This window comes from Harpia harpyja, chromosome 19 (genome assembly GCF_026419915.1).
Source record: "Harpia harpyja isolate bHarHar1 chromosome 19, bHarHar1 primary haplotype, whole genome shotgun sequence".
Taxonomy (NCBI): domain Eukaryota; kingdom Metazoa; phylum Chordata; class Aves; order Accipitriformes; family Accipitridae; genus Harpia; species Harpia harpyja.
In genome coordinates, this window is record NC_068958.1 from 16,595,738 (window position 1) to 16,623,143 (window position 27,406).

Below are 27,406 nucleotides of genomic sequence, written 5' to 3' on the forward strand. Positions count from 1 at the left end.
TGTTCAGTTGTGTGTGTGGGAAGAGCTCAAAAATAGCACTCGTTTAAAAAAACTGGGATTTTAAAGCATTCTTCTGGGGCCTCACTCCTGGTTTGGCTCTGGCCAGGCCAATTCCAGGGTGTTCACCCTCGAGGAGTGACAAAACGGGAAGGCAGAGCGTGGCCCGTGTCCGGCACTCTGTGAGGGATCTGCCCATGCCTCCAGGCCCACACCCCACACCCCACACCCCGCCAAGACAAGGGTCAATTAAACTGTAACATTTCACTCCAACCTCCCCAGAGCTGAGCGAGCCCAAGCCGCTCCCGCTGCTGCGGGCCCGGGCACCCGCCCCGCCGGGGTCCCGCTCGGCACCGCTTCCTCCCGCTTCTGTGCGGGACCGCTCAGCCGGCCCCGGGCCCCGGGCCCCGGGCCCCGGTCGCGGAGGCGGCGGGAGGGACGCGGGGCCGGGGCGGGCCGGGGCGGCGGCAGGAGCGCGTTGCCCGGCAACCGCGAGGCACCCAGGGGCGGGGTCGCGCGGCGCCGCGGCGCAATGACGCCATCGGAGCTGCGCCGCGCGGGGAGAGGGAGGGGGGGGGAGGGAGGCGAGGTGTGCGGGCTGGGACCTCTCCCCGCGGCGGTGAGTGCGGCCGGGCCGCCCCGAGCGGGCGGCGACGCGTTTCGGTGGGGAGGCCGCGCCGCGGGGGTCGCGGGGCGGGCTGCGGCCGCCGGCGCGGCGGCGAGCCGGGCGGGGGAGGGGAGGGGAAGGGAAGGGAGGGGAGGGGAGGGGAGGGGCGGCGCGGCGCGGCGGGCGGGCGCCCCCTGGCGGCGCGGCGGGCGGGCCGTGACATGTGGCCGTGCTGGCTGTGCCCGCAGGTGCCGGGCGCCATGGCCCCCCCCAAGGACATCATGACCAACTCGCACGCCAAGTCCATCCTCAACGCCATGAACGCCCTGCGGAAGAGCAACACGCTCTGCGACGTCACCCTCCGCGTGGAGCACAAGGACTTCCCGGCCCACCGCATCGTCCTGGCCGCCTGCAGCGACTACTTCTGCGCCATGTTCACCAGCGAGGTCGGTGCGCCCCGAGACCGCGGGCTGCCGCCGGCCCTGGGTGCTCCGCGGGTGGCGGAGGCAGGGCCGCCCAGTGCTCGGGCTGCTCTCCGTCAAGCTGCTCGGCAGCCGGGCCTGGATCCCCTCGTGGGGGCCCGGGATCCCCCCGTGGTGGCCCTGGAGCCCTCTGGATCCCCCCGTGGTGGCCCTGGGTCTCTCTGCATCCCCTCGTGGTGGCCCAGGATCCCCTCCTGGGGGCCCTGGAGCCCTCTGGTTCCTCTCCTGGGGGCCCTGGAGCCCCTCGTGGTGATTCTAGGTCTCCTCATGGTGGCCCCAGAGCCCTTTATCATGGCGTGGTGGGAGTTACCAGCTGCAGTTGGGACCGTGGTCCTGAATCATTGTCTGCTGCGTGACCAACCTGTGCACCAGAGAGCTGCTGGGCTGAGCCGGCAAACTGGAAGGCTCTGATCCATTTACTGATTTGTCTAGTGGTGGTTTATGGTCTTCGTGCTTCCAGGCATCTTTCTTGCAGAGGGTACCAGCCCTACCTAGGGCAAAGCTGAGTGAGCTATGGTGTGCGCCTTAGAGCAGGTGGTGAATTAAGGCAGCCCTTTAAAACTGAAACGGAGGTATTTAACTCATGTTCTGGTCTCTCTTTCGCACTGGCTGATCAGCTGGTACATGTTGGGTTGTGCTGTTGCTCTTGCGGAGAGGATGTAACCTCTAGCACTGGGCTTGGGGGTGAGACTATAAGCCTCAGTTGCTGCACACGGCAAATCTCGCTTGTGAGGACCTTTGCTCTCACAGTACTTACTGTATTGACTCGCACTACCTGCATGCTATTTTTCGGAATCACTGAGAGGTAATATTTGAGCTAAAGCTAGCACTCATTCGTATTGTTAAATATGAGATGCTTTGCCTGGCTTTGTCTTTTAGAAGTTTGAATCAATCTTTGTGGCTTTTTCTTACAGAAGATGCTTTCCTTATTCTAGCAGCTTCCCCATTAGCAGGGAGAAAAATTGCTAAGTAGCTCAAAGGTCCTAAAGACCTCCCTGCTAGCCCAGCAGTCCTTGCAGGAGAGAATAATTTTCTTCATTGTTTTATCCGGCAATGAACACTGTTGGCAGAGCTGTGTGTGTGCCTACTTCTTTCAGTGCTTGTGTAGAGTGAGCAGATGTCTTAGTTTTCATAGTCTTGTGCAAAACCACCAAAAAAGAGACATATGTAGACTGACCACATACCGATATATTTTCTGTCCATGTCTTCATGAAATTTGTAAATTTGTCAGGTTTATGCTCTTTCTCTGCATAAAGGAAATTTAATTAAAAAAAAAATACACAAAGCAAATTCAGTCCCTGGAGGCTGAAGTTCTCTGTTTATCAATAGCTTCAAGGTGCACAGCAGTGTAGCAGACTGTCTCTGCTTCTTTGTGTTTGTCTCTATGTTCCTGTCAATGCTTTTGACTTCCTGGACTTTATCTAGGCAGTCTACAGAGATCTGATCACTCTGTGTGCTACAGAACGTTCTTTGTGGCTGCTAACAAAGGCTGAGGATTGGTATACTTTGGATCTAAGCTGAGACCGTCTCTCCTTCCTTCTTTATACTCTCATTTTAACTGTAACATTGTAGTGACCTTAATTCATAGATGTAATTCTTCCTAGAAAAATAAGTGTCCAGTGTCCAGTGGGCATGATTGCTCGATCTCTCACGCTCCCAAATTGCCGCTGCTTTAAGGGTTTTACTTCTTTTGCTTAGTTTGTATTTCTTCCAAATTTGCTTTTTCATATGGAAACCCCAAAATGACAAACCTGCCAAGTGGTACACACAATTACCGAGTGTTTGTGAGAGCGTTCTTTCCAGGAAATGACAGCTTGGTAAGCCTCAAAGTGGACCTGCTTCCTATGTGTGTCAATGGCAAGTATGTTGGTGAGTGTAGTGGGACAGCATTTGGTCGCTCTCCAAACACTTGTGGGTACAGAGTGTTTTGGCCATGGCTGTAACTTGAGGGAACTCAAAATGCTGTATTGCGTAATGGACCAGCAGTCTCTGCAAGGGCTTCCTTTGCATTTCATCGCTCACCTCCTGTGAATCTGGGGACTACTTGGCTAGCTGTAATGCATGGCTTTTGTCAGATGTGGGCTACACAAGGCTTTGTTCAGAACTGATCCCTGGCTTATGTCCACTGTCACTCATGATGATACATCTGTGCATGGCCAGTGTAGCACTGAAACTGTCATAAGAAATTATCATCATCAAGAACTGTGTTTGCCAATCCATGCATCTCTGGTTTCCTTCCTTCTCTCACTTCTGACTTTAACATTTACTTTAAAAAGTTCTCAATCTTACTTAGTATTAATTTCTTCCCATTTTCTGTTCCCATTTTCCAGAATGAGAGAAGCCACTGATCACCTGTTGAACCCCTGGCTTTTGACAACACTTTTCTCTACCCCTGTGCTGAGTAGTGTGGGAAAACTGAAAAGCCCATCAGTTTTACCTACAGGGTTCTTCCTTGTAGTGAAAATTGAAGAGCAGTTTTAGTAAATGCTCCCCTGGATCCTAGTTCTGTACTGGCATTTCTGTCTTTGTTTGGACAAGTTAGCATAATTCGGGATGTGTTAAGAGCTGATTGTTGGCTCCACCTCAGAAAGAAACTAGTCTGCCTTCTCTTGAAGAGTATGTTCTAGAAATTGAGGGTGTTTTTTTCCCCTAGAACTTGGAGAAATATTCTTATTCTGAAAATAAACAACTTCTGTTTCCAAGTTCTTACAAGGTCATCTTCACTGTACTGTAAACGCCTTCCAGGATGCAGTGAGCCACGTATTAGCACTGTCATGCCAGCATTTCTTTTCCCCTATAGGTGAGAAGAAATTGAAGGGGTTTATTGCAATATACTTTTGCGTATCTGCATTAGTGAAGGCAAAACCAAGAAGTGGCCTTAGATAAGAAAGTGGTTCCAAAATTTTAGGCCTATTCTCCTGCAGAGTGAGTTGCATGATTTATGGATGGAATGGGAGACATCAACATTATGTTTCACAACAGAGCCATGAACTGCAGCCCTTGCCTTAAGGCTTTCAGCAACGTAGGCATCCTGGGGTAAAACTTCTGCTGTCTCCAAGTCACTCACCTTAATTGTGGGAATGTGTTTTCCTGGATGCTGCAGTTGATTTCTGGATCTGTACTGCTGCATGCTTTTTATGATGTGTTAAGAAATGTGCTTGTATTAGGGAGTATCAATCCCTTACGGCTTTACTGCCTGCTGGTTAGCAGAACTCTGATATTAAACAACAAAGGGAGAAACTAATCTGAAATTCTAACAGCCGAGGTGTAGAGAGATGTCTCATACCACTAAACACCTACAAAAGGAAAGCTGCTTGTACTGTTTTGATTAGCATTGTATGACCATAATTTTGCATTGCTTCTGAGTCCAAATACGTGGATGTATTGATAAAAGAGGGACTCTCTCTGTCCCAACAGCACAGCGCTAAGCACTCTATACAGTTCTCTAACACTGCATATGCAGTCTGGAGCTACAGCTCAGAGTCTTCGTGGGATGTTCAGAATCAAGTTGTCTCCACTCTGATATCCTTCTTTAAGGTATGATGCTAGGATCCCAAGTTATTCTGCATCACATACATTGTGTACCTGAAATATTTTCTTCCTTCCAAGCAATCTTAGCACGTGAGCAAACTGTGAGACAAATAACAACCAAGTAGTGGAGTGTAGCAGAAGTACAAGGAAAGCAGGAGGTGATTGTCTCTATAGTATTAGTGTTGTCCCCATGGTTTGTGTTTTGATCAGCAGTATAAAGAGAGTATGTGCATGGCTGATTATTGAATATTGGTTGTGGGGACAGGAGCTTCTTTACCAGCTCCAGGCTGATCTGTGAAGAACAGATGTCTACAGCTTCTACCTGATGCAGTGTAATACATTACCAGGAGGTCTGGTGCCCTTGTAATCTCCTGTCTATAGATGTTTGTAACTTTCTATCCTCTTTCTTCTAAGTATGTATGGTCTACATCTCCATTTGCTTGTTGGAATCATGTGAGCATCTTGTCTGATCAGTTCTGACCTTTGGTGACATCTGTGTCCTTTATCTGTTGTACCAAACAGCTTAGTCTTGTTTTGGAAATGTTTTGTCTAGCCCAAGTTAGGAGCTCATTTTGGCTTCTAAATGCAATGCATGGCCTGTCATACAGCAGGTCAGACACGGTAATTTGCTGTTCCTTTCTGACTCTGGATGCCATAAAGTTCGTTCACTGTGTCAACAGACTTGAATGGCCTCTTCCCTCAAATTACTTTGAGTATCACCATTACCTCCTGTGTTTCTCTTCTCTACAGTGAAGCATATCTCTTTGCATCATAGAAATGGCTCAGTCTTAGCAGAGACATTTCTTTTCCCTTCTGCTGCTGTGTCATCAAATGCCTCTGCGGGAATATCCTTGACTGCTCTTATTTTCTCTACTGCTGTATTACCTCCTTTTTCCCCAACTGTGGCAGATTCTAAGCCAAGTGATCATGCTTCCTGTTCACTGAGTCTCTGCTCAATCTGTCTGTAACCAACTTCAGGCTCATTCTTGGCAAGAAAAGTCAATGGCTTTCATCTGAATTGTGCTTGCACTGATACTGACTACTTCTTCAAAAGTCATGGGAAAAAAGGTTGGTTTTGCAGCGTGCTGCATGGAGACAGCCTTCTGCTGAGGTCCATTCATGCTGACGAGCTTGCAGCTATGTGCAGGGTGTGATTAGTGAGTCCACCTGCTAGCCCATTGTTCATGAATCATCAGATGCTGTGCCAGCAGCTTCGTGATGGATGCACTGAACCACAAAGCTGATGCTTTGTGAAATATAATCTCAGTTTTATACCTATAGAGGTGCAAATTTGGTGGATTTGCAGAATTTACTGTTCCCAAAGATTGACTGTTGAGAGGGTAACATTCCTTGGAAAAAAAAATTACGCCAAAATTATGTATCTTGGAGGTGATAAAATGGTCAGGGAACAAAGTCAGGATTGTATAAGTACCATTACTGTATGTACTATCATTTTCTTTTCAAATGTTTAAGCTAAACCTACTTTTAACCTTTAACTCTGAACTTTCTGGCCTATAAATAGTTATCCTTTTTAGGAACCTTTACCATAAGCTTGCAGAATGGATCAGGAATTGACCAGTTAGGAATGAGTTTGATTTGGTTTGATTTTAGAGTGGAGTGGTGAGGTGGGGACTCCATGTACACTGCAGTGTGTCGTACACATCCAGCCCAGGGAGGAATCCCCCTGGACTGTTCCTTGTAGTAAAGATTGGAGTTACTGCATGGAGGAGGGAGTTTAGTTGCCTTGCACAAATGACACATGTAATTTCTGCTATCTCTAATCTCAGCTTGCTTGTTTTACAATGCAGTTTGACTGTTCTCCTGATCCCTAATGAACTTTGTCTCTTTTACTCACCCTGTAAGTGAATTCTGTAGGGAAATTCCCTCCTTCCCTTATTCTTTCAGTGAGCACAAGAAGAGAAGGGACAAATCTCTGTTGAAACCTCTCGTGACAGATAACATTTTAAAAAACTGCTGACCGTTGTTGGCCATTACTGAAAAATAAACCTTTGTCTCCCTTCTAATTTACAGCTCTCAGAGAAAGATAAACCCTATGTAGATATCCAGGGACTGACAGCCTCCACCATGGAAATCCTGCTAGACTTTGTATATACAGAAACTGTTCACGTGACAGTAGAAAATGTCCAAGAATTGCTCCCAGCGGCATGTCTGCTTCAGCTGAAAGGTAATTGCCAAGTATCAGCACAAATTGCACGATTGGTGCTGTTTAGAGATTTGGTTTGTCTGACCTTCTGTAAATGAAAGACAGATTGTGGGAGGCATGATATTTGTAAGTACTTATGTCAAACTTCTTCTGTTGTCTTGTGCGCTCTGGTCTTATTGGTAGAGGAACTGACTTGGGTGGAAAAAAGATGATAAAACAGGTTATTGTTCCATGTTTTGGGCTACTGTATTTCTGCATGAGAATTCCCAAGAGGAATTGTGGGCTGTATAGCACATAAACATTACAGCTCAGTCAACTTATAATAATAAGCAAATCCTACATGTCATTTGACCTGCCATCACAGCATGTCTGGGTTGTTAACAAACTGGTTGATGTCATTGCACGTTCACCTATGGAGCTATCCCAGGCAATTATCCCAAATCCCAGGCAACTATCAAAAAGACATTGGAGAAAACCTAGAAATCTGGTATGTCCACTAGCATATACATTTTTTGTTTATAATCCATGAAGCTGCGTACAACTCACATTTGAGTCTTTTCCTAGTATATCAGACTTATTTAGTTTTTGCGTTTAAATAGAATAGCCAGAGATCAAAACAGCCCAAACACGTGGTCTACTGCTTAGTGTTTTCACGTCCCTCCGAAGAAATACTTGCATGTGTGTGTTTCTGTAGTATTTTTAAGCTTATTATTTGAGTTGGATTTTCATTATTGTTTAGAACTTTCTTTTCTGAAGCCCTTTCCAAAGCAGTGGATTGATAGTAAGCATGCAGTGCTCATTCACCCCTCCAATTTTCCGTAGGTGTGAAACAAGCTTGCTGTGAGTTTCTAGAAAGCCAGCTGGATCCATCAAATTGTTTGGGCATTCGGGATTTTGCTGAGACACACAATTGTGTTGATCTAATGCAAGCTGCAGAGGTCTTCAGCCAGAAACATTTTCCAGAGGTGGTTCAGCATGAAGAGTTTATCCTCTTAAATCAAGAAGAGGTTGAAAAGCTCATCAAGTGTGATGAAATTCAGGTAAAACCTGAAAAGTACCGTTACTGTGCAAAGCATTGAAGTAAAACATTGAAACCAGTCAGAAATCAGTCCATACTTCTAGGGTGGACTTCTCACACAGTTTCTGAATTTGAAATTTAATTTCCAGGAAGCTGCTTCTAATTTTTTAGCCATGTAATCTGAAATTGATCAGTAACATGTAGCTTCTGTGTAAGAATTTGTTGTCACACAAGTGTTTCTTGCAAGTAAGACAATCGCAGTTAGTTACCTCTGCAGAGTTCTTGTTCCCTTGTCTCCTCCTTTCCCTGGAGGAGATTTCAGAGGTTACAAAGACAAGTTGTCTCAATGCTTACATTTCAGAAATATCCCCAAGACTTTAACTTCTATTTGTAGACCTTTGCATGCTACTCAGCAGCACAAAGAATGCATATGTCATCCCAGGCATTTGGGTGTCCTCTACTTCTACAAGCAACAGAATGCATGATGGTGCAGGGTAGTCTGACTCTTCAGGGAGTTATATGCAGATTGAGTTCCCTTAAGGTTGGTTTCTGGAGGATTTACTATTTGGCTGGAACGCGTCAAATAATTTTTTCCATGACATTCTATGAATAAGTTGAACATTCCTTGGTAATGGGGAGGGGACTTGATTTTTTTTATTGAGATGGACTTTGTTGAGAGTTGATGTTTGCTTCAGTTCTAAAAGAAGTGATTGAAGCAATCGCTATTCAGAGTTCACAGTAACTCTTAGAATGCACTCTTCGAAGCAAACCAATGTAAGTGATATCTTTGGTGGAATTCCTGAAAAGCCAATACAGGGGTAGCCAGGGGAGAATTCTTGATGTATGCCTTGAAAGTCTGCCTTGAAAGTGGCCTTCAGCCAAGCTGACATCCTGTTGTTAATAAGTCTGCTTGAGAAAGAGTATGCAAGATAGCAGTGAAAGACCCTGGCACAGTCTGAGATCAGCACTGGAGAAGGGCTGAGTGTATTCGGTGTTTAACAAGCCGCAGCTTTAATGCTGTGAGGGTTTGAGCTCATGTGGGTTGTGGTGAGTACTGTCATAATGCTTCTGGACAGCGAAGAGGAAATAATGAGGAACTTGAGAGTGACCCAGCCAAACTAATCAGATGATCCACACAGGCAAAGTAAAATTCATTGTGGATTGGAAGGACTGATTCAGGCCTTGCAGACACACAGCAAGGTGTGCGTTCATTGTAATACCTTAAGAGGGTGAAGGGAGCAAATCTAGGTGTTGCTGTGCCAGTGCAGAGGTTGTGTCCTGTACTAGAGGCTACTGAGGGAGCACCCTCAGAAAATCCCCTGGCTGTTAGAGAAGTATAATGGCAGGTCCTCACTGTGATGCTGTGTTTAGTGTTACTCATCATTTATCAGAAAACAGAAATGATTTCACGAACAACAAAAATATTAAATATATCAGAGGACAGTCAGTTCGGGAGGGAATAAAACGATGTGGGACTATTGCATTTAAGGAGGAGGTGGGGAAAATTGGAAACAATAAAGTACTCTGCTCTCCTTTTGTGAGCTTGGCTTGTCCTTTCCCTGTAATTCAAATAAAAAGAGGCCATTTCAAGTTATACTGTAACAAATATAAATCAATGGCTTGGAAGAATTGCCTTACGTAATTAACCTCTGTGGCTCCTGCTTTAGAACATTCTGCAACAGACAGCTTCAAACTGAACTTCAAAGTGGACCAGTCATATATCGGTGGGAAGGCTCAATCCTCATATTACAGTATCTACTTTTATCTTCACATTTAATAACAGTTGACAGACCTCATGATAATAAATTCATGTCTGATTTGCTTTTACATTGGATGATCTGAAGATGTGCAAAAAGAAAACCGAGCCTAAATAATATATTACAGAGCTTTTTACAGTTCTTTCACTTTTGGTAATCATAGGTGTCCAAAGCACCTGAGGTTCTCTAGAGGTATCAGACATAAATGGTTTAATCAGTGTGATCTCTGGAAGTGGTATAAGTACCAGCATGTGCTGGTCCTAAATGGAGAGAGAAATAAACTAGTCAACAAATAAATTAAACAGTAGAAATAAACAGTAATATTCACACCCTGAGGTTCTCCACTCTGAAATCCAGTTGTTTATGGTTTCTTAAATGTGGACTGAAATAAAAAAAACCTTAAATGTACCTGGTATGGCTCAAGTGTTAAAGGGGCAGTGCGTGGGCAGGGGGCTGCAGGGGGTTAAGCGAGACACTGCTCCATAAAAAGGAAACGCGATTCTGATCATCTTTATGATGGTACTTTGCATTTTGCAGGTCCGCTGAGAAGTTGGGGGAGCTGCCTTGCTAGTTACTGCCTGTCACTGCGCTCTCTCACCAGTGGTGACTCCCAGCTTCTGGCTCTGCTGTGTACCATAAAGCTCACTTTTCTGGCACTCGTACTGCCAGTTGTTGATCTCAGCTCTAAGGCAAAAACAAATGCCGTTTTAAGGGAAAAAAAAAAAAGAGGGGATTTCATAGTGCTTGTAAATACTGCTCCTGGGAATTTCCGTAACAGACTCTTACTTGAAATGTCCTGCTCTCTTGCTAGCTGCAAAGCAGTGTCAACAGCCTGGAAGTTGTCTGTTCCATGGCAGTAGCTGAAATATTATCCTGTAGTCTGATCAGTGTGTGCTTCCTCTTTCCAGGTGGACTCCGAAGAGCCAGTTTTTGAGGCAGTTATAAACTGGGTGAAGCACTCAAAAAAAGAAAGGGAAGCATCGCTGCCAGAACTGCTGCAGTACGTGCGCATGCCGCTTCTCACCCCCCGCTACATCACAGACGTCATCGACACCGAGGTATCAGCAGCCTGGGCCCATGGACACAGAACAGCTGGGAGCCAGTATCTGTGTGTGGTTGCCATGTTCCCTAGTTAAACTCCTACTGTCCTAGCAGAACATGTAAAAGCTGCTTTCTCTGCTGATGTTTTTTGATGCTGACACTATGGAGTTGTCCCTGTTCAGCAGGAGTGCCCGCTGTTTTACTCAGAAGTAGTTTGCTGTGCCAGCAGTTACAGCATCCTGCTTTTCAGCTGGAAGGGTGCCCCAGCCAGAGCAATTAGTTGTCTCCTCTGATATATGTAGCACCTTTCTGTTGTCATCCATTATAGTTTCTAACAAGTGCTTTCTGCCTTTCATTCATAAGCGCCAGCAGGTCTCCTTCACTAGGCTGAAGGCTGCTGGCATGCGATCCTAGGGAGGAAATGGCTCCTCAGAAGTTTAGGTGCAGATGGCAAGCATGTACCTTTGAATGAGAAGGACAGCAGCTGTGTAGGTGCCGGGCCAACACAGGGCTAAGAGCCGTATCTAATACTGCTTCTTTGTGTGGCTGGGGTGTTGCAGAGGCAAACCAAAACGTGGATGATGATAAGTGATAATTAAGCTTTTGCAGTGGAAGTTTAATTCCAAACAAGAAGTGATGCTGACCCCATGAAAGGTTTGACAGGAAGGCACAGAGAAATTCAAACCAGCGTTCTGGTTTGATAGTGGTGTGAGATAATCAGTGGTTACTAACCCTTGTCACCTGACAGGTGCTGAATAACATTCTTCTCTACATAGAGAAATGGCTGATTTAGCAACATTCATCTCTAATGTGATACAACTGCTTTTTAGGGATGTTCTTAAATAAGGGCAGCTAACAGGCAGTTAAGCTGTGCCAGAACTAAAATGTGTTTAGTCAGATTGTTATGGTCCATTTTAAACTGAAATTGAAACTAACGTGAAAGGGACTGGTACCAAAACAATTAGATCTGTTCCAAAACCAGCCTACCATGGTGTGTAGACAGGGCCTCAGCTTTCTTACTGCACAGAATGGCCTCTCCAGTCTGGGAGTGACACACAATGGTGGGACATCATCATCTCGGCATGGAGAGTAGAGTGTTGGCCCTGCATGGCATCATCTCTGAACACCCTGGCCTTCTTGCACAAGCACCAAGAACTTGTAAAAATAAATCTTAACTTATTGCAGCAGCATATAGCGCCAAATGCCCAAAAGGGAACTGAACGCGAACATTCAGGGGAGGTTGGTCCAGGCCCTCAGTCAGGGAGGGGAATTACACAGCATTATGCAAAGAGAAGATGAGGCTGTCTTTGGGCTGCGGGGCCCCCCCACTTATTTTAAAGAAGACCTTACTACTTCAAGCTAATAGATCCAGCTAAACTGCTTCATTGTGCTGTGCTCCTTGTTTCTTCTTTGATGGCAGGTGCATGCTGAGAGTTGATTACGTGGGGCAGATCCAGCCAAACTGATTTCAAGTGTAGTTTCACTGCCAGTCCCCCTTCTCAGCCATACTTCTGCTGGCTTAAATGTAGCAGAAGTGGCTTTTCCTTAGTTTTCCAATATAGTTACTTTCATTGTGGAACCTGCAGTGCCAGACTTTGTGTGAGAATTGAGCCATATCTTTTCAGCTGCAGTCCAGTCTTAAATTGTCTTTGCATTTCTTTGCGTGCAGTATTTGCACCATGACGCTACTAGCCACAGCCTGCACACAAGGCATTTTTATGCTGTCTGAACTGACGAGAGTTGGCTTTAGGACAGTTCTTATGAGGGATCTTAAAATACACTGCATGCACCAGTGACTCATGTTTTTCCTCAGCCTTTTATACGATGCAGTCTGCAGTGCAGAGACCTCGTAGATGAAGCTAAGAAATTTCATCTTCGGCCTGAGCTCCGGAGTCAGATGCAAGGACCCAGGACAAGAGCACGTCTAGGTGAGCAGCAGAGGAAGGGACACTGAGAAGGTCTGGGGCGTTGGCAGGTATTGTATTATACACCATGTCTAGTGCCTTGTAGTTGCACTGAAGTGCTTCACAGCAGTAACGTGTCAATCCACAGTCCCCAGTGGTACAGGAAAGGGACTAGAGCAAAGGACAGAGGTATGTTTTTTTTCAGAGCACAATTGCTTAGTGGCAATGTGGAGGCTAGTTGGTTGCCTTTAATCCCAGGCCTCTGCTGTAACCATAAAACCAGTTTTCTGAGTTGTTGGTGCCTCCAGATATGTTTGTCTCAGCATGCAGCTGCCCATGAAGTGTGGGAAGAGTTTCTTCCTGTCTAAAAAGGCAGGTATCAGTGTCGGAAACAAAAAGCCATGAGGTGAGAGACAGCTGTGTTGCAGCGAAGGCAAGTTTTCAGCAGGGAATCTCAGAGGGGAAGGCACAAGGAGGGAGATGGAGAGGTCCCTCTTTCCTTTCAGATGTACTTTTTTTTTTATTTTTTTCCTAGTCTTATTAAAGCAAATAAATGATGATTTCTTCCTCTATTTCAGTAACTCCTGCCAAGCACAGTCACTGAATGGTTAGGAAAATGCTTGGTTTAGGGGCATAAGCACTTGAGAGCAACATAAACAGTAGGAATGACCTGCAGAAGAAGGAAAACTATTTTAATGGCTTCTTTATGACTATGGCTGTTCCTCACATGACACCCCCTCTCTTATCTTCAGACTCACTCTCTCAGGACTGTCTCTGCCATGCCTTTATCCCGGGCACACTCACAGGGCACTGCCATCAGTGCCAGCATTGACTCCTTTTCCTGCAAGCAAACCTACCTGCATGTTCTCTGGTGCTGCTGCTTTTGTAGTGGAGAGGGACCCTGAAAAACCCTTTGTGGCCATTTCCTGTTATTGACAGTGTTTTAGGGGACAGAAAAAAGTTCAACCACTAGAGGAGGAGAGTAAATTAGGTTTGTCAGAGAGACACATTGATTAAACTTTTTTGGCCTGAAGGGAATGTTATTATGATGTGGTTTGACCTCCAGCATAGTCCAGGCCACAGCGTGTCTCCTGGTTTTGTGGGAACATCCTACATTGGTTTCAATGACATGCAGTTCAGCTCAACCTGTCATTTTAGAAAGACACGTTTCACTTTGTTCTTAGTTGAAACGCTTCACCTGGTAAAGGAGACATCACAAAACTGTTTTATTGTTTAATTGTACAGGATAAAACTGTGCACCTTATTGCTAAGGTCCATTTTCTGGATTCAGCCCTACCTTTTTTAATTGATTCAATACCATCTGCTGTCAGCAATGCTCTTATCATGTGTCACTTAAACTGTGATCAAGTTGTGTATTAACTTTTTATGGGATAAACTGAAATGATTGCACTTTTAGCTATTAGACTGGACAGGAAGCTTTCCAAGTTGTTGTTGGAGCTCTTTTGTGAATCCTTCCCAGGTTTTTTTTTCATTATTATTCTTCATCTGAGGTGGCAGATATTTTGCTTTGTGACAGACAGGGTCTTGTTAAATCTTTGTTGCTTGGTGTTCAGTCCTTCTGCAATGAAAAGCTGGACAGTTCTGAACTCTAGTAAAACTTCCTGTTACGGAAAGGGCCCAAGGGATCCAGAGGATGCTCATCTGTTTTTAAAACCATGATAGAAGCCTACCTTCAAGGTAATCATTACAAGAGAAGTTAAAACTCTCCAGGTCACAAGTGTTATTTAACTGTCAGGGAGAAAATAAGAAAAGTTCAGGGACCATCTCAGAGAAAAGAAAGTAGAGGGAAGGCAACTTTGAAATAAAATACATATAAATGTATTTTATCATTTATGAAACAAATGAAATAAAATACATATAAATGTACATATAAAATACATACTGGGAAAATATTTCATTAATTTTTCAGGCTTCAGTCAGCCTGACTTGTTTCTCGGTGAAGTGGTGAACAAAGGTGCCATCTGGTCTGGATGTCACTTGCAAATGAGGGGAGAAGGCCTTGTTTTGTGAGGAGGCTGCAAGAAAGCAACCATCCTCCTTCAGCTTTCATGGGGTGGCAAGAGGTTTGGGAAAAAATCATGGAAAGAATATGAAAGAAGGTATAAATGAGCCAACTTCAGCACCTAACTTAGCCAGCTTGTCTTCTCAAAGTGCCTCTAATATTAGGAGGAACAGCTGTCCAGCAGACAGCTCCTAACACCTGAGTTAGTCTTACTGCCGTGCACCCTGGAAGGGTTTCTCTCTCTTCTTCCCCACTGTGGATAGAGGGAGTCCAAATGCCTGTAGCCAGGTTAGGTGCCTGCTTCACAGTAGTGATGAAAACAGGGATTTAGAGGCAGCTTGTTGCACCAAGGAAGGCTCTGTGTTTCTTCGAGTGTTTCCCTTGAGGTGACCCTTTGGTTGTGAAGGGATTGACTTGACTTTGCTCTCCCTTTTTTCTCTAGGAGCTAATGAAGTCCTGCTTGTGATTGGCGGCTTTGGCAGCCAGCAGTCACCTATTGATGTTGTGGAGAAATATGACCCAAAGACTCAGGAGTGGAGTTTCTTGCCAGTAAGGAACCATTTTTGACCACCACTGGGTTGAACAGGCTGTGATCAAACACTGATCCTGTAGCATCAGCTATATAACATTCCTCTTTGGGCTATCCTTTGCATTCTGCTTAGAATTTCTGACAGAAATTCTTCAGAGTTGCAAAGATTTACATAGTGAATGCTGAAACTGCTTCACATTTGCAGATTTGCTGAGTAAGCTTTGTATAAGAGGTGGTTGTCATATTTCTAATCAGATGAGCCTACAGAGACCCACATCTTTTTTGTGGGAGTGAGAGCTATCATGTTTCTTATTGAAGTGGTGTTAAGCTTTAAGGGTAGTGATGATAATTGAAATGTCAATAGGAATAGTATAATCAGTCCTGCTTTCAGGCAGACTGCATGATCTCTCTGGTTTCATTGTTTCTGAGCATAACGGGAGATAGTAAGGAAGAGAGAATTCCTGCACTGAGGACTATTTCTACCCAAATTTAAAATCAGCTTTATCTGTGTGAAATGGTGGAGAACTGCCACTTTAATATCGCTAATCACAGAAGACCCAGTATCACCTGGTGTCCCAAAATTCTGTTCTTTTTTGGATGCTAAAAGCTTCAGGTATTTTCATCAAATATTCTGAGTCTCCACATTTTCCCATTAACAGTCTCTGCAGGGAGCCAGTGGGAGGCACGCAAACATCTGAGATGCATCAAAGATTCAGTAGCAGCATAAGATAAATGACGTTTAGTGCAAAGAGACCTGGCCATGAGAAGAGAGCATGGCAGAGACAGAGTACAGGCAGAGGAAGGCAGACGCAGTCATTAAGGCTGTATCTTTAAATCCATAGTGCTGTTTGCCTCTGTCGTAGTGGGGCACTTTCCAAAAGAGCAGCAAAAGAGGATGGAAGAACAGCAGTTGGTCTCCATGCATCATTGTTATTTCCTCTCCTTGACCTTTTTGGTTTTCTTACTGTTTTAGAGCATTACCCGTAAGAGGCGTTACGTTGCTACAGTGTCCCTGCATGATCGGATCTATGTGATTGGGGGGTATGATGGTCGCTCTCGTCTCAGCTCAGTGGAGTGCTTGGATTATACATCAGATGAGGATGGTATCTGGTACTCCGTGGCTCCGATGAACGTACGGCGAGGCCTGGCAGGAGCCACGACCCTTGGAGGTATGTCCTGGTCACTATACTGGCAGGGTAGTACAGCCTGTTCCGTTCTCGTCCTGAAATGCCCTGAGCTGGTGTGTGCCGAGTGGGATGGCTCCGAGGGAGGAGGTGAGTCTGAAATTCTGCCTTCTCGTCATTTGGATGTATAAGTGGAAAACTTGCCCACATATTTTGAGAGGAGCTCTGCCTCCGCTTCATTTTTATGGCATGTGTCTGTGCATCAAGGGAAAGGAACGCTATGAGGGATTATGGAGTGGGAAGCTCTCGGGGTGGTGACAGTGTCGCATATTACTGAGCACAGGACACCAAGTACAGCAGTAACCATCCAGCACTGGAGAGAGGCTGAAACTGGAGCATGTGCAGAGAAGGATTGTTAGGACAGACTTGGAAGAAGAAGGCTACTTTACTGAGCAAACCAGAACACTTCAGCTTGCTTATGCTGGCAAAGCAAAGGCCAAGAGGAGATATGATTGTTCTCTCTGAGTATAAGTTGGCACGAGAAGGAAATGGGCAATATAAGAATTGAATAACAACAAATGGTTATAAACAGGTCAGGGAAAAGTTGGTGTGGAAAGGAGAGGAAGTTTTCTAGCCACTAAAATAGCAGTCGCTCTAATGAATATTCTGTGCTTTAATGCTTATATTAGAATATCTTCTTAATAATTAATATTGGTTAAGTCTTATTAAGTGTTATTTAGATTGTTAATAATCTATTATAATGAAAATTCTGTTAAAAATGCATCTGCTTTGAAGATGACAGATTTGTGAAAACATTGCATGAATTAGGTTCTCCAGTATAAGGGACTGATCTTGGTGATCCAGACATGTCTTTTGGATCTTCTTTCCTTTTGCTACCTGTGTGTTTACTACCTTGTAAGCATTTATTTGTGGGAGGTGCTGACATGATGCTAGTGATAGGCAGGGTTTGACAGGGTTTCAGTAGGTTCTGCAGCATGGAAAAAATAACTGGGGCATGTGTGTTCCCTTTCATCTATCAGCAAGAAGCAGATTTAAGGGTCAGATGGGTTTTGTATGTTTTGTTTGTTGGCTCTGTGTGCAGGCTAATGCAGTGAGCTCAGGTGAGGAGGCTGGGTTTGTCTTGGCTCCGAATGTGCCAAGATCCATAGTTTTTACTGTATTTTGCAGTCCGTGCTGTAGTTTTGCTCCATCTGTGAGGGCCTTCTTGCTCCATGTGCATGCTTGATACATCACTCACTGAGTCCAACCTCTGTCTGACATTGCAGACATGATCTATGTTTCCGGTGGGTTTGATGGAAGCCGACGTCACACCAGTATGGAACGATACGACCCTAACATTGATCAGTGGAGTATGCTGGGAGACATGCAGACAGCGCGGGAAGGAGCGGGGCTTGTTGTAGCTAATGGAGTTATCTACTGCCTCGGTAGGTATCCTTAGGACTTCTAGGCATTCTGCAAATACTTGCTTTTTACAGAAATGACAGCGCAGATGCTGTCTGTGGGAAGCACCAGTTATGTCACGTCCAGGTAGAAGAGAAGGTTTAACTTCACTGCACTGGGCACTGCCCCGCTCTGTTGGCAAATGCAGCCTGTTCTCACTGTTACCATCGCAATGGCTTATACTGGAGTTGCCATATAGCTACAGTAAATGCTGTCAGAAGCAAATTGGACACAATCAGCCAACATTTGAGGGATGCCTGAAGTGCGGGGGATAAGCAGTGCCAGCTGAGGTTTGCATGGACTGGGCAGTGGCTAAAATGCCCTACAGATGAAGCAGATAGCCACAGGACAGAGGGTCCATCTGCTCCACACAAAGCAACGTTGGCTGTAGTGCTCCAGAACTGTATGCTGAGCCATATGTTTTCCAGCTCCTCTCCATAGCACTCATTTCATTTTCAGAGACCCACACCAGCTGTGAATACAGTGAGAGTGCTAGAGGGCAAATCACTCTGAAGACTTCAGTAAGCTTGTTCTGTAGATACACCTTCTGGGCCTTAGAAAAGGCAGGCCCAGTGCTGTACCCACATTTGTTGCAGTCCTGTTCCTGTGGAGTCACAGATACTGGATGCTGGTTTATGGGTTTCACTTCCCTTTCCCAAATTCCTCTTCCTCACACTGTCCCCTGAGGCAGATGCTCCTTTGCTGAAGCTGCACAATGAGATTTCTTGGTATCCTCTTGTGAAACAGCTCCATGTAGCCTCCTAGCGTCAGCTGGCAGCTGTGGGCTGCAGCACACAGACCCTGAGCCAGCGCCAGGTCTGGAAGCTGTACATCTGCTTTAGTGGGATGGCATCGGCATGCTCAGAGGCAGCTTTGGGCAGTGTGGTGCTAACCTGGTTGTACTGGTTTGGAGAGGTGATGCTCTCTCCCAGCACGGCCCTGTGCAGTGCAGGGGCAGAGCTCGCTCTGACCTGGCTCCGGCCTGGCCTTGCAAGCTGCAGGGATCCTCTTTGTTCTGCCAGCCCCAGCATGCTGTGAGTTGTGCTGATTGCAGTGCAACACTGTGCTAAGGATGAACCAGGCGTGTTATTGCTCTCTATGCAGAAAACATTTTCCAGAAGTCAGACCCATTGTTTGCTCCTGTATTTTGTTTCAGGTGGCTATGATGGGCTGAACATACTGAATTCTGTAGAGAGGTATGATCCCCACACTGGACACTGGACAAATGTCACCCCAATGGCCACTAAGCGCTCAGGTAAGAGCCCACAGTGCCTTGAGGTCAAAATGTTTTGTGCTGCACTGAGGAAGCAGTCACTTCTGGTTTGTTCTGCTGCCCTGGAGGACGTTGACTCACCCCAGTGGGTGGTTTGACTTTGAGAAGGGATGATTTTAGGATATGCTGACTTAACTCCCCAAGAGAAAGATTAATTTTCACATGCCTGATGTCTCTATCCCCTGCTAAGATGTGTATAGAGGAATATGGGGGGGTTATAGGTTACAGGGTGGGAGAGGAAGTCTTGTGTGACTTCCATAACTAGGAACAGCACACGGCTTGGAGAAAAGTTAGCAAGGAACGAACTACAGACCATAGTGCAAGACAAGGGGACAGTTTGCTACGTTGGTGCTCGTCAGCTGCACAGGACACGGCAAAGGCAGGAGTGCTCTGGCAGGCTAGTCCTTCACCTCCTCTCTGCTTTGTGAAATGCTGAGCCGCAGCTCCTGGGGCAGCAGTAATGCAGAGAGCAGCACTGCCAGAGCAGTGTCACTCTGCAACAGTCTTATGCTAATTACTTGAAACATGGTGCAGTCACACATGAATTACCTGCCACTAACTCTTATTTTGTCTTTCCTGCTTGGCATTCTATCTGAGCTTTAAGTTTGGCAGCTGTATCTAGGAGAAAAATATAGTTTAAATGCTACTTTTGGAATAACTTTCTGTCTCAGCTCTCCTTCATTTCTCAAGGAGTTCTTGTGGAGCTCGTGCAGCTCCTGTGTGCTCAAGTGTGGGCCCTCTGCTACCACACTGTGCCTCAGGCCACCCAGACCTTCACGGCCATGCTAGCGAGCAGCCATGGCCTTGCTCAGCCATGTGTGGATGGGTGGGATGCTCAGTGCCTCCACAGCTTTGTGGTTCTCAATGATGTAGTTCTGCTGTGCTTACAGGCTCTCTTCCAAAACCATTTTGAAGTTGCTTTTTCTCCAGTTCTTTCAATAAATGCCCTTTACAATTAGCCTGGGCAGCATTGTTTCTGTTCGTTGTCTGCTGCAGTGTTCTGGTTTAGGGACAAGTGCTGGTTACTCAATTAAAACTGGTCTCTGTTCTAAACACATTTAAGCTTTCTTGTTCTTGCAGTGGCATTCACCAAAACCCCAAGCTTTAAATACTTACTCCTGTGACAGGGCTATTCCTGTTAAGTGTGGGTTGGAAAGTATTTCCCATATGCCAAGAATGGATTTGATTTAGAACTTGGTTACTTTCCACATCTGGGAAGACCCCCCATTCAAGCACGAGAGAAAATCTGTGGGTTTTCCTATGTCGGAGGCAACATGCAAGACCTATCCACGGATCTCTAGAAAGCTTAAGGATGAGACAGCTTTCCCCCAGGGGTCTGTTGTGTGCACCAGAGAAGATGGCTTTGGGCAAGACCAAAAGCAAAGAGTTTGAGGGGAAAACCTTTTATAAGAAGGGTTTCCCAGGTCCATGCTAGCTTCCCACAAGACTTGGAGGCTTTTGGTAGCAGTGCCTCAGCCCGCAGAGCAGGTTCCTCAGTGCCAGAAGTGAGCAGGAACATTGTGAGGCTCTTGACCCCGGCACTGGCTCAGCCAGGTTCCTTCCTTAGTGCTGTGACCTGGAGCACCGAGATCTGAAACAGGGCTGTGCCCAAGAACTTTTTTTGGCCCACGTTTTTGTGCTGCTGCTTTGTGGTACTAACACCCCTAACTACTAGTAGCTTAGATACCAGTTGCACTTGCAACCTCCATCCTGGTATCAGTTCCAGTCCATCCATCCTGGTGACCTTGGACCCTGTAGGATTTATTTTGCCCCAAGGCTTTGACACTCTTTCTAGAGTTGTCTGCATGCAGGTCTTTGAATTCCAAGAAAGACCAGGACTAAAAGTAATCTTGCCTTTACTCACAGAGGTTGTCTCCTCCTTGTTTCTCTTCATCTCTTAGGACAAATTCTGGAGGTAGGCCACCCCTCAGAAGCCACGGCCATATTGCATTGCTAGACCCGACTTCCCTGATTAGGCCTTGGTCTGGTCTCTCTTCTCAGCCAAAGTCTTCCTCACTGAAGCCATCAGAGAGCCCACTGGGGCAGCCTGGCCACTCCCAGCTGTTTTGGTGCTCTCAGCAAGGACAGACAGTGAAAGTGAGGTTGCATTTAGTGGAACAGAAAGTCTCTTATACCCTGTTTGTAGAAGAAACAGATCGGTGCCCAAGAGCTGCAGGGTAGCTGGCTTGTTTCCTTTGGGATATTCATCAGTGCAATGTGTTGATGGTAACAGCCTGGCAGGGTTTACTCTGCTCTTGAGATGCAGCTCGAAACAGCAACAGCTGTCAGCAAGAGCACCTAAGGCCATTAAGTGCATTGTTATCTTACTGCCTTCTTTGGTGCTTTACCTGAAGGGGGCTGCAGATGAGGAACAGAGGCTGGCAGGGGTTTATTTTCTGCTGTTGTCATAAATTCCCAGTTGGGCCAACTGCATTACTGACTGCTTTTACTGCGTCAGGTGAACAGATGCTTCGGCCACTTATGCCTCTGTGACTGTGCAATGGACACCAGTTTTCATTTCCTTGTCTCCCAGAGGAGCAACGTCAAAGAAATCCCTTCTCCAGCTTCACATGGAGCAGCGTCATTCTCCTTGCTACAGCCAGGGGCTGGGTGACACCAGGGAGCCAGAAACACCAGAGAAACCTGTCTCCGTGTTGACAGAGTCCCAGCCAGCAACCTGCCAGCAGAGCAAGCCTTGTGCTGGTCTGTTCAGGGAGTCGGGGTGTCTTTCAGCCAAGGTGAACATCTCATGTTGCTAGTGCTGCCCTGGCTGCAGTGTTGCTCAGTCCCCCTTATGCCAGAGATTCAGCAGCATTTGGTACAGTTACAGTTTTTCATGTATCGTATTGGAGACAACAACAACAGAAGGCACTGGGTTATGACAGCTCTTTTGTGGGAGATGTAAGAAAACATCCTCTGAAGAGAGAGGAACTGACCTAGTTCAGGCTTGTAACAGCGAGCCCCAGGCATGGTGCTGACAGCGTCACTCATGGGTGTAACTGTGCCATCTTCTCTCTCTCCAGGGGCTGGAGTGGCTCTGCTGAATGACCATATTTATGTAGTTGGTGGGTTCGATGGGACAGCACATCTCTCCTCCGTGGAAGCCTATAATATTCGCACTGATTCCTGGACAACTGTAACAAGCATGACAACTCCCCGCTGCTATGTGGGGGCCACCGTGCTGCGGGGAAGACTGTATGCAATCGCTGGGTAAGTGGCTGCCCTGGGCTGCAGAGGGAGATGCCCTGCGTATCTGTTTGCTGGAACAAGCGAGTTGAGGTGACGCAGCCTGCTGCCCTGTTTCAGGTGGCCTCTCCTCACATTTACATTTCAAGCTTTATGAGAGGAGAGAGCCCACAGAGTCACTGTGCCCAAGCTAAATAGGCAGCATGATGGTCCAGGGCCAAGACAGGCAGGAGAGTGGCAGCAGACAGCAAAAGGGAACCTAATGCAGTGGTTTCATTTCAGTCCATTCCTGCTGTATGCAGCTGTCCAGCCTCCCAGGAAGGGCTCTGAACGCTTCAACCTCTTCAGCAGCATCCCTCACCTGTAACTTTCTCTCCTTCCAGATACGATGGCAACTCACTGCTGAGCAGCATTGAGTGCTATGATCCCATCATTGACAACTGGGAAGTGGTAACCTCCCTGGGGATGCAGCGCTGTGACGCTGGAGTCTGCGTCCTTCGGGAGAAGTGATCTGGAGGGAACTTACAAGGAACATCCTAAAAAGTCTCGGCTGGAGGAAGAGTCCCAAGTGATTTGCAGTGACTGTTCTTGAGAGTTGTGGATGCTGTGGAAATAGGCACCAGAACAGCAGCTTTCTGTGCTGCTTTTGACTTGAGCATGTGCATAAACGTGTTATCTCAGCAGTCATTTGAAATCGGGGGCTCTGTGTGAAGCTGGAGAAAGGTGGTGAAGTAGGTCAGGAGAAGCTGCATTCTCTGCTGTTCCTGTGGCTAAGTCTATCGGCAGAGCAGAGATGGCCCCAGCCTTGGTGACAGCCAGCCTGGTGAACGCTTCTAAGGACATGTACATACACAACTGGGTGGTCTCTTCAGCCACTGCAGGACCACATGGGTCCTCTGGCCACGTGGATGTGTGAGGGTGAATCCAGCTGCTCTTATGTTCCAGCTTCAAATCATCTTGTACATACTGAATGTTGAAACATGCTCCTCAAGTGCACATCAGTGCAGAGCCAAATTGAGTGAGCATGTGTAAGAGGGTCCTGCACTGTAGCTGTGTCTGCAGGTTCCTCACAGGTCTGCACACAAAAGGAGTCGCAGATTAAAGCTGTCAACTACTGAGACCCAAAAGCCTGAGGCTTGCAGGGGGCAGAGTGCAGGAGGAAAAGCTCATTGCCTGGTGTAGAAGCAGGTCTGCAGCAGTTGTGCTCAGCAAGGTTCATCACATCATATTTCCCTCAAAAAGCTTGACAGATCCAGCTACAAAGCGCTGTTTTCTGGCAGCGGGAGCCTTGCTGTGAGGCGGCAGTGCCTTTGCTCCCACTCCTGTGGGGAGGTCAACCTTGTAAAGGCTGAGGCCCTGAAAGTAGGGACGCAATTCCTACTGTCCCTGTAGATCTTGCTGGTGAGCGACTGGGGTTTCTCCCTGGACAAACCTCTGTCCAGCACACCCACATCAGCCTTTCAGTCAAGTTCATTGTGTTGATTTTCCTTTTAGCTAGGATTTTTCTGCTTCCAGGGCCAATTTGGAGTGACACCCATGATTCTGTTTTGCCCTTTGTTCTCAGCTCTTTATTATCCTGCCTTGTAACTCCACATCTTCTTACACTAGCTATCCTTCACCTGCCCCACAAACCCCAAGTGAGAGCTTCATCACTGGCTCACTAGAGCACTCTCTCCTCGGCATGTCTCCTGCCTTGCTCTGTTTCTGGGAGCATGGGCTCTCCTCTGCCATCAGCTTGGCCCCTGCAGTGCCTGGGCTCTGTGTAGTGCTGCTCGTTGAGCTTACTGCTGACTCCTTGCTTGGGGGACAGGGTGGGATCAGGGATGTGGTAGCATGACTTAATTATGCACTTTCAGCCAATGCTCTGACTTTCTGCGTTTGTTTCTATCACACAAGTGTTCTGTGGTTTTGTTTCCTATGTTTATTTTTTAATGAAAATATAAAGAATAAAATATTTCCTGAGCCAGTGGGAATTTAGCTTCTGTTCTCTACCTTCAAGACATCTGTCTGACTACTGTGTGGAGGATATGTACAAACACCGTGTTAAACCAGGCAGCCACCATCAGCTGTGCCTCTGCCCTGCAGCTTCAGTGTGGTAGTAAAAACCAACTGCTCCGTCTGTTGAGATCCATGGCACAAAAACCTATCGGGCCTGGAGGACTTGCTAACTGGGGGTAAATTTCTTGCAAGATCTGCTTGAGAAGACTGTGGCAGCAGAGATGAGGAAAAGGCTGTGATAATACTGTTATAATAGAGCCCACAGTTGCAAAAAATAACAGCTCCTTTGTCCACCATGGAAATGTGGGATGAATGGAGCCCAGTATTAATTCATCTGTCAATGGTGAAGCTACAAAATACACCTTCTGCTGATTTCAAGGCAAACTGCAGCATCCTGCCCCAGCAGCCTTTGATGACTGAATGCCCTCCCCACTGCCTGATCCCCTAGTAAACACCTCACCCGTTATTCTAGATTTTAAATAGCCTCTCCTGACACATCTCCCTCAGGATGAATTTCTCTGTCACTCTTTAGCCAGCGAGAAGTAAGGAAGGAACCAAACAGGTAAAAGGCTACATTTGGGAGAGTGCAGTATTCACAAGCACTCACTGATTTCATATGTGGATCTGTCATACCCTGTGTACCTCTGACACCTGCACAGGGAGACAAACACATGGAGGGGGAGTTTCCAGGCTCCAGTACTGAACCTGGAGCTGTCAGTAGCTCCTCTCCCTTCCCTGACCAGCCCTGCTCTCCTGCAAAGGCCTCAGGTGGGATTCAGCTCCAGAAGTGACTAGTGCTGAAAAAAACCATGTTGGGTGTGTGGTTCTGCTGAAGCTCAGCAGACTGAAGTGCCAGCATTGGAAGTGGGTCACAGCAGGACATGAGATGCCATTACCGCCTTTCTGGGACAAGATGTACTGAAGGGTTTGAAGGGGAACTGGCATTTCCAGCTAGATAATGAACAATATAAATCTTCCAAATGGTCTGCATCTGTGCATAGCTGGAGATGAGAAAACTTACAGACTACTGTTGAAGGTAAAACAAAGGGTCAAAATGTTCTGCTTGGAAAGAAGCTGGTATTGATTCTCACAGACTAGTAAGAGTGAAGCTCTGCTCCATGAATAATCTAGGAGAAAATGCTAAAATGCAGAATTTTTGACACCAGACAGCTCACACCCAAGAACGTTATGAATTGGCTAAAGACCCCTTTGTGTTGGTAGGTTTTTCTCTCTCTCTTGAGAAGTTCCAGAGGACTGTAACAAAGACAAGCCCCACACCAGCAACCAGCCCTGAACAACCGGCCCAGCTCAGCACGGCCTTGCCCGGCAGCAGTTGTGGACTACAGGCTGGGAGGCGGCAGTGTAGTGTTGTGCCACTCAACAGGGTTTTTATGGACAATGGATCTTGCCAGGAAAGCTTCATCACAAGTTAATTTGACTAGCAGGTGGTATCAAGGTAAGTGTTGATGCAACACTGTTAGCTTTTGACTTGCAACCTGCAAGGACTTCACCCAGGCCAGGCAGAGGGCTTACTTTCCTCTACCCACCACATCTGACCAGGATCTTGCTCCTTACTGATTGTGTTACCATCTAAATTAGTATGTGCACACTTAATACAATCAAGCTGAAGCCCTACAAACGTGTTACTTCATGGCATGCTACAATCAGATCAGGGAGGCAAGGGCCTCCTCCACTGGAACCTCCTGCACACAGCAAATGTGTGGGCAGGAGCAGTGCTTCCCTTGGCTGGTCACAGGAGGCAGGAGAAGTGACCCCTTGGGAGGCTCTGAAGTTCTGGAGGGGGATAAGTGAAACCAACTCTCACTGCTCAGGTGCCTTTGAGGCAGCATGGCCTGCCTGGCTCTCAGGACACAGTGCCATGCCTGAGCAGGGGAGGAGCCAGGGTTCCTGAGCACATCACTCTGGGTCGTTTTTGTAAAAGTGGTGTTTGCACTTACACAAGAAGAAATCACAGAATCGAAGAATAATTGTGGTTGGGAGAGGCAATCTGGTGGTCTGTAGTCCTGCTCAGAATAGATCCAGTTTGGATCACATTTCTCAGGACCTTGTTCCATTGAGTAGAGAGAATCTCCAAGCACAGGGATCCTGTGATTTCTCTGACCCCGAGTTGCTCTGGCTGCAGAGATCTGAATGCCTGTCACCAGTTGCTGTTGGGCACCGTCTGTTTCTGCAGGAAACTCCTGCACTGTGGTAGTAGGGAACTGCTGAACTGCAGGAAACCCCCTCTCTGGTGCCACAGGCACCAAACCCCACGGAAGGAGGACACATCTCAGATGAGGGAGGATGCAGAAACTTGACAGCACAACTTCTTCTACAGATAAACCTGCTGCCTGTGCCTGGTGTTTCACAGTAGCAGAGGAAAGATGAACAAAGTTGCTCAGGGTTGGAATTGGAGACAGCAGAACTGAGGATGTGTAGAAAAGTCCTCTTTGCTCCCTGCAGCGTTGCAGCACAGCCCAGCCAACCCTCTCTGTCACCCCTCTTTAGGGGAAGTCACTGTACCATAGCGAGGACAGGACCAAGTCTCAGCCCCTTCAGCTCACCCGAGCTGTGGCCGAGTCACACAGCTGTGCCAGTCGCTGCTGAACCGCTGCGGGTGCAGAGTCCCCACCTCAGCGCGGTTCCTCAGTGAACAGAGACATGCTGGCTCCTGCTCAGCCACCAGCCAATTTTTTTGCCTTTTGGGCAAATCAAGACCTTTCTGCAGTTGGTTTGTGTGACTGGCTTTTGAGCAGCAGGTGCCCCAGTGCTGCTTGCAGTGGGTGTTGCTGAGCTTCACATCCCCCCCCATTGCATCCACTCCCCTCTCAGCTCTGTGAGCCCCGCTCTGGCTCCCTTGCACGCACCCAGAGATGGCTTAGGAGCTCTGATGCCCCATGCCCTGTTTCTGCCTTACAAACACCGACCTGATTCACAGGACTCTGGGGTTTTTGTCTACCAGCCACACCCACCTTCCAGCTCGTGGCAGGGAGCAGAGCTGGATGACAATGTGGCATTCAAGACTACAATGGCCCAGGCTGGAGCCTGAAGTGAGCAGCTGGATTGCTGATGAAATCCTCTATATTTATTTAGTACCTCGAACATCAGTTCCCATTTCTGGCATCTCCTGAGAGTTTTTGGGAACAGCCAGTTGGGAGACAGCGAGGTAGCAGGAGGATGGTGCATATTTACAGTAAACGGTCAGGAAAAAGCAAGAATCGGTGCTCTTCTGGGATCTGTTTTACCCCCTAAAGAAGCAGTGGCTACAATCAACAGGCCCGTTTCAGTCTTGCCAACAGTGGGCTGCTAGC

The 27,406-nt window shown here is 46.9% G+C and overlaps 1 protein-coding gene across 1 annotated transcript; it reads left to right on the top strand.

The window, feature by feature from the left end:
- Positions 1 to 529: 529 nt before the first annotated feature.
- KLHL12 (kelch like family member 12) lies at positions 530 to 24,070 on the top strand. The gene is made up of 12 exons (XM_052815279.1): positions 530 to 616; positions 853 to 1,050; positions 6,649 to 6,802; positions 7,604 to 7,821; positions 10,465 to 10,614; positions 12,411 to 12,525; positions 14,967 to 15,073; positions 16,027 to 16,222; positions 17,464 to 17,622; positions 18,795 to 18,893; positions 21,935 to 22,121; positions 22,481 to 24,070. Exons 1-12 carry the CDS (start codon positions 530 to 532, stop codon positions 22,605 to 22,607), a joined length of 1,797 nt encoding a protein of 598 aa, XP_052671239.1. The 3' UTR covers positions 22,608 to 24,070.
- Positions 24,071 to 27,406: the final 3,336 nt, after the last annotated feature.

Excerpts from the sequence above, each read along its gene's own strand:
- KLHL12 (XM_052815279.1), top strand. The coding sequence starts at position 530 with ATGACGCCATCGGAGCTGCGCCGCGCGGGGAGAGGGAGGGGGGGGGAG. Across the intron at positions 617-852 it reads TGGGACCTCTCCCCGCGGCG|GTGCCGGGCGCCATGGCCCC; the intron begins GTGAGTGCGGCC and ends CTGTGCCCGCAG. Across the intron at positions 6,803-7,603 it reads ATGTCTGCTTCAGCTGAAAG|GTGTGAAACAAGCTTGCTGT; the intron begins GTAATTGCCAAG and ends AATTTTCCGTAG.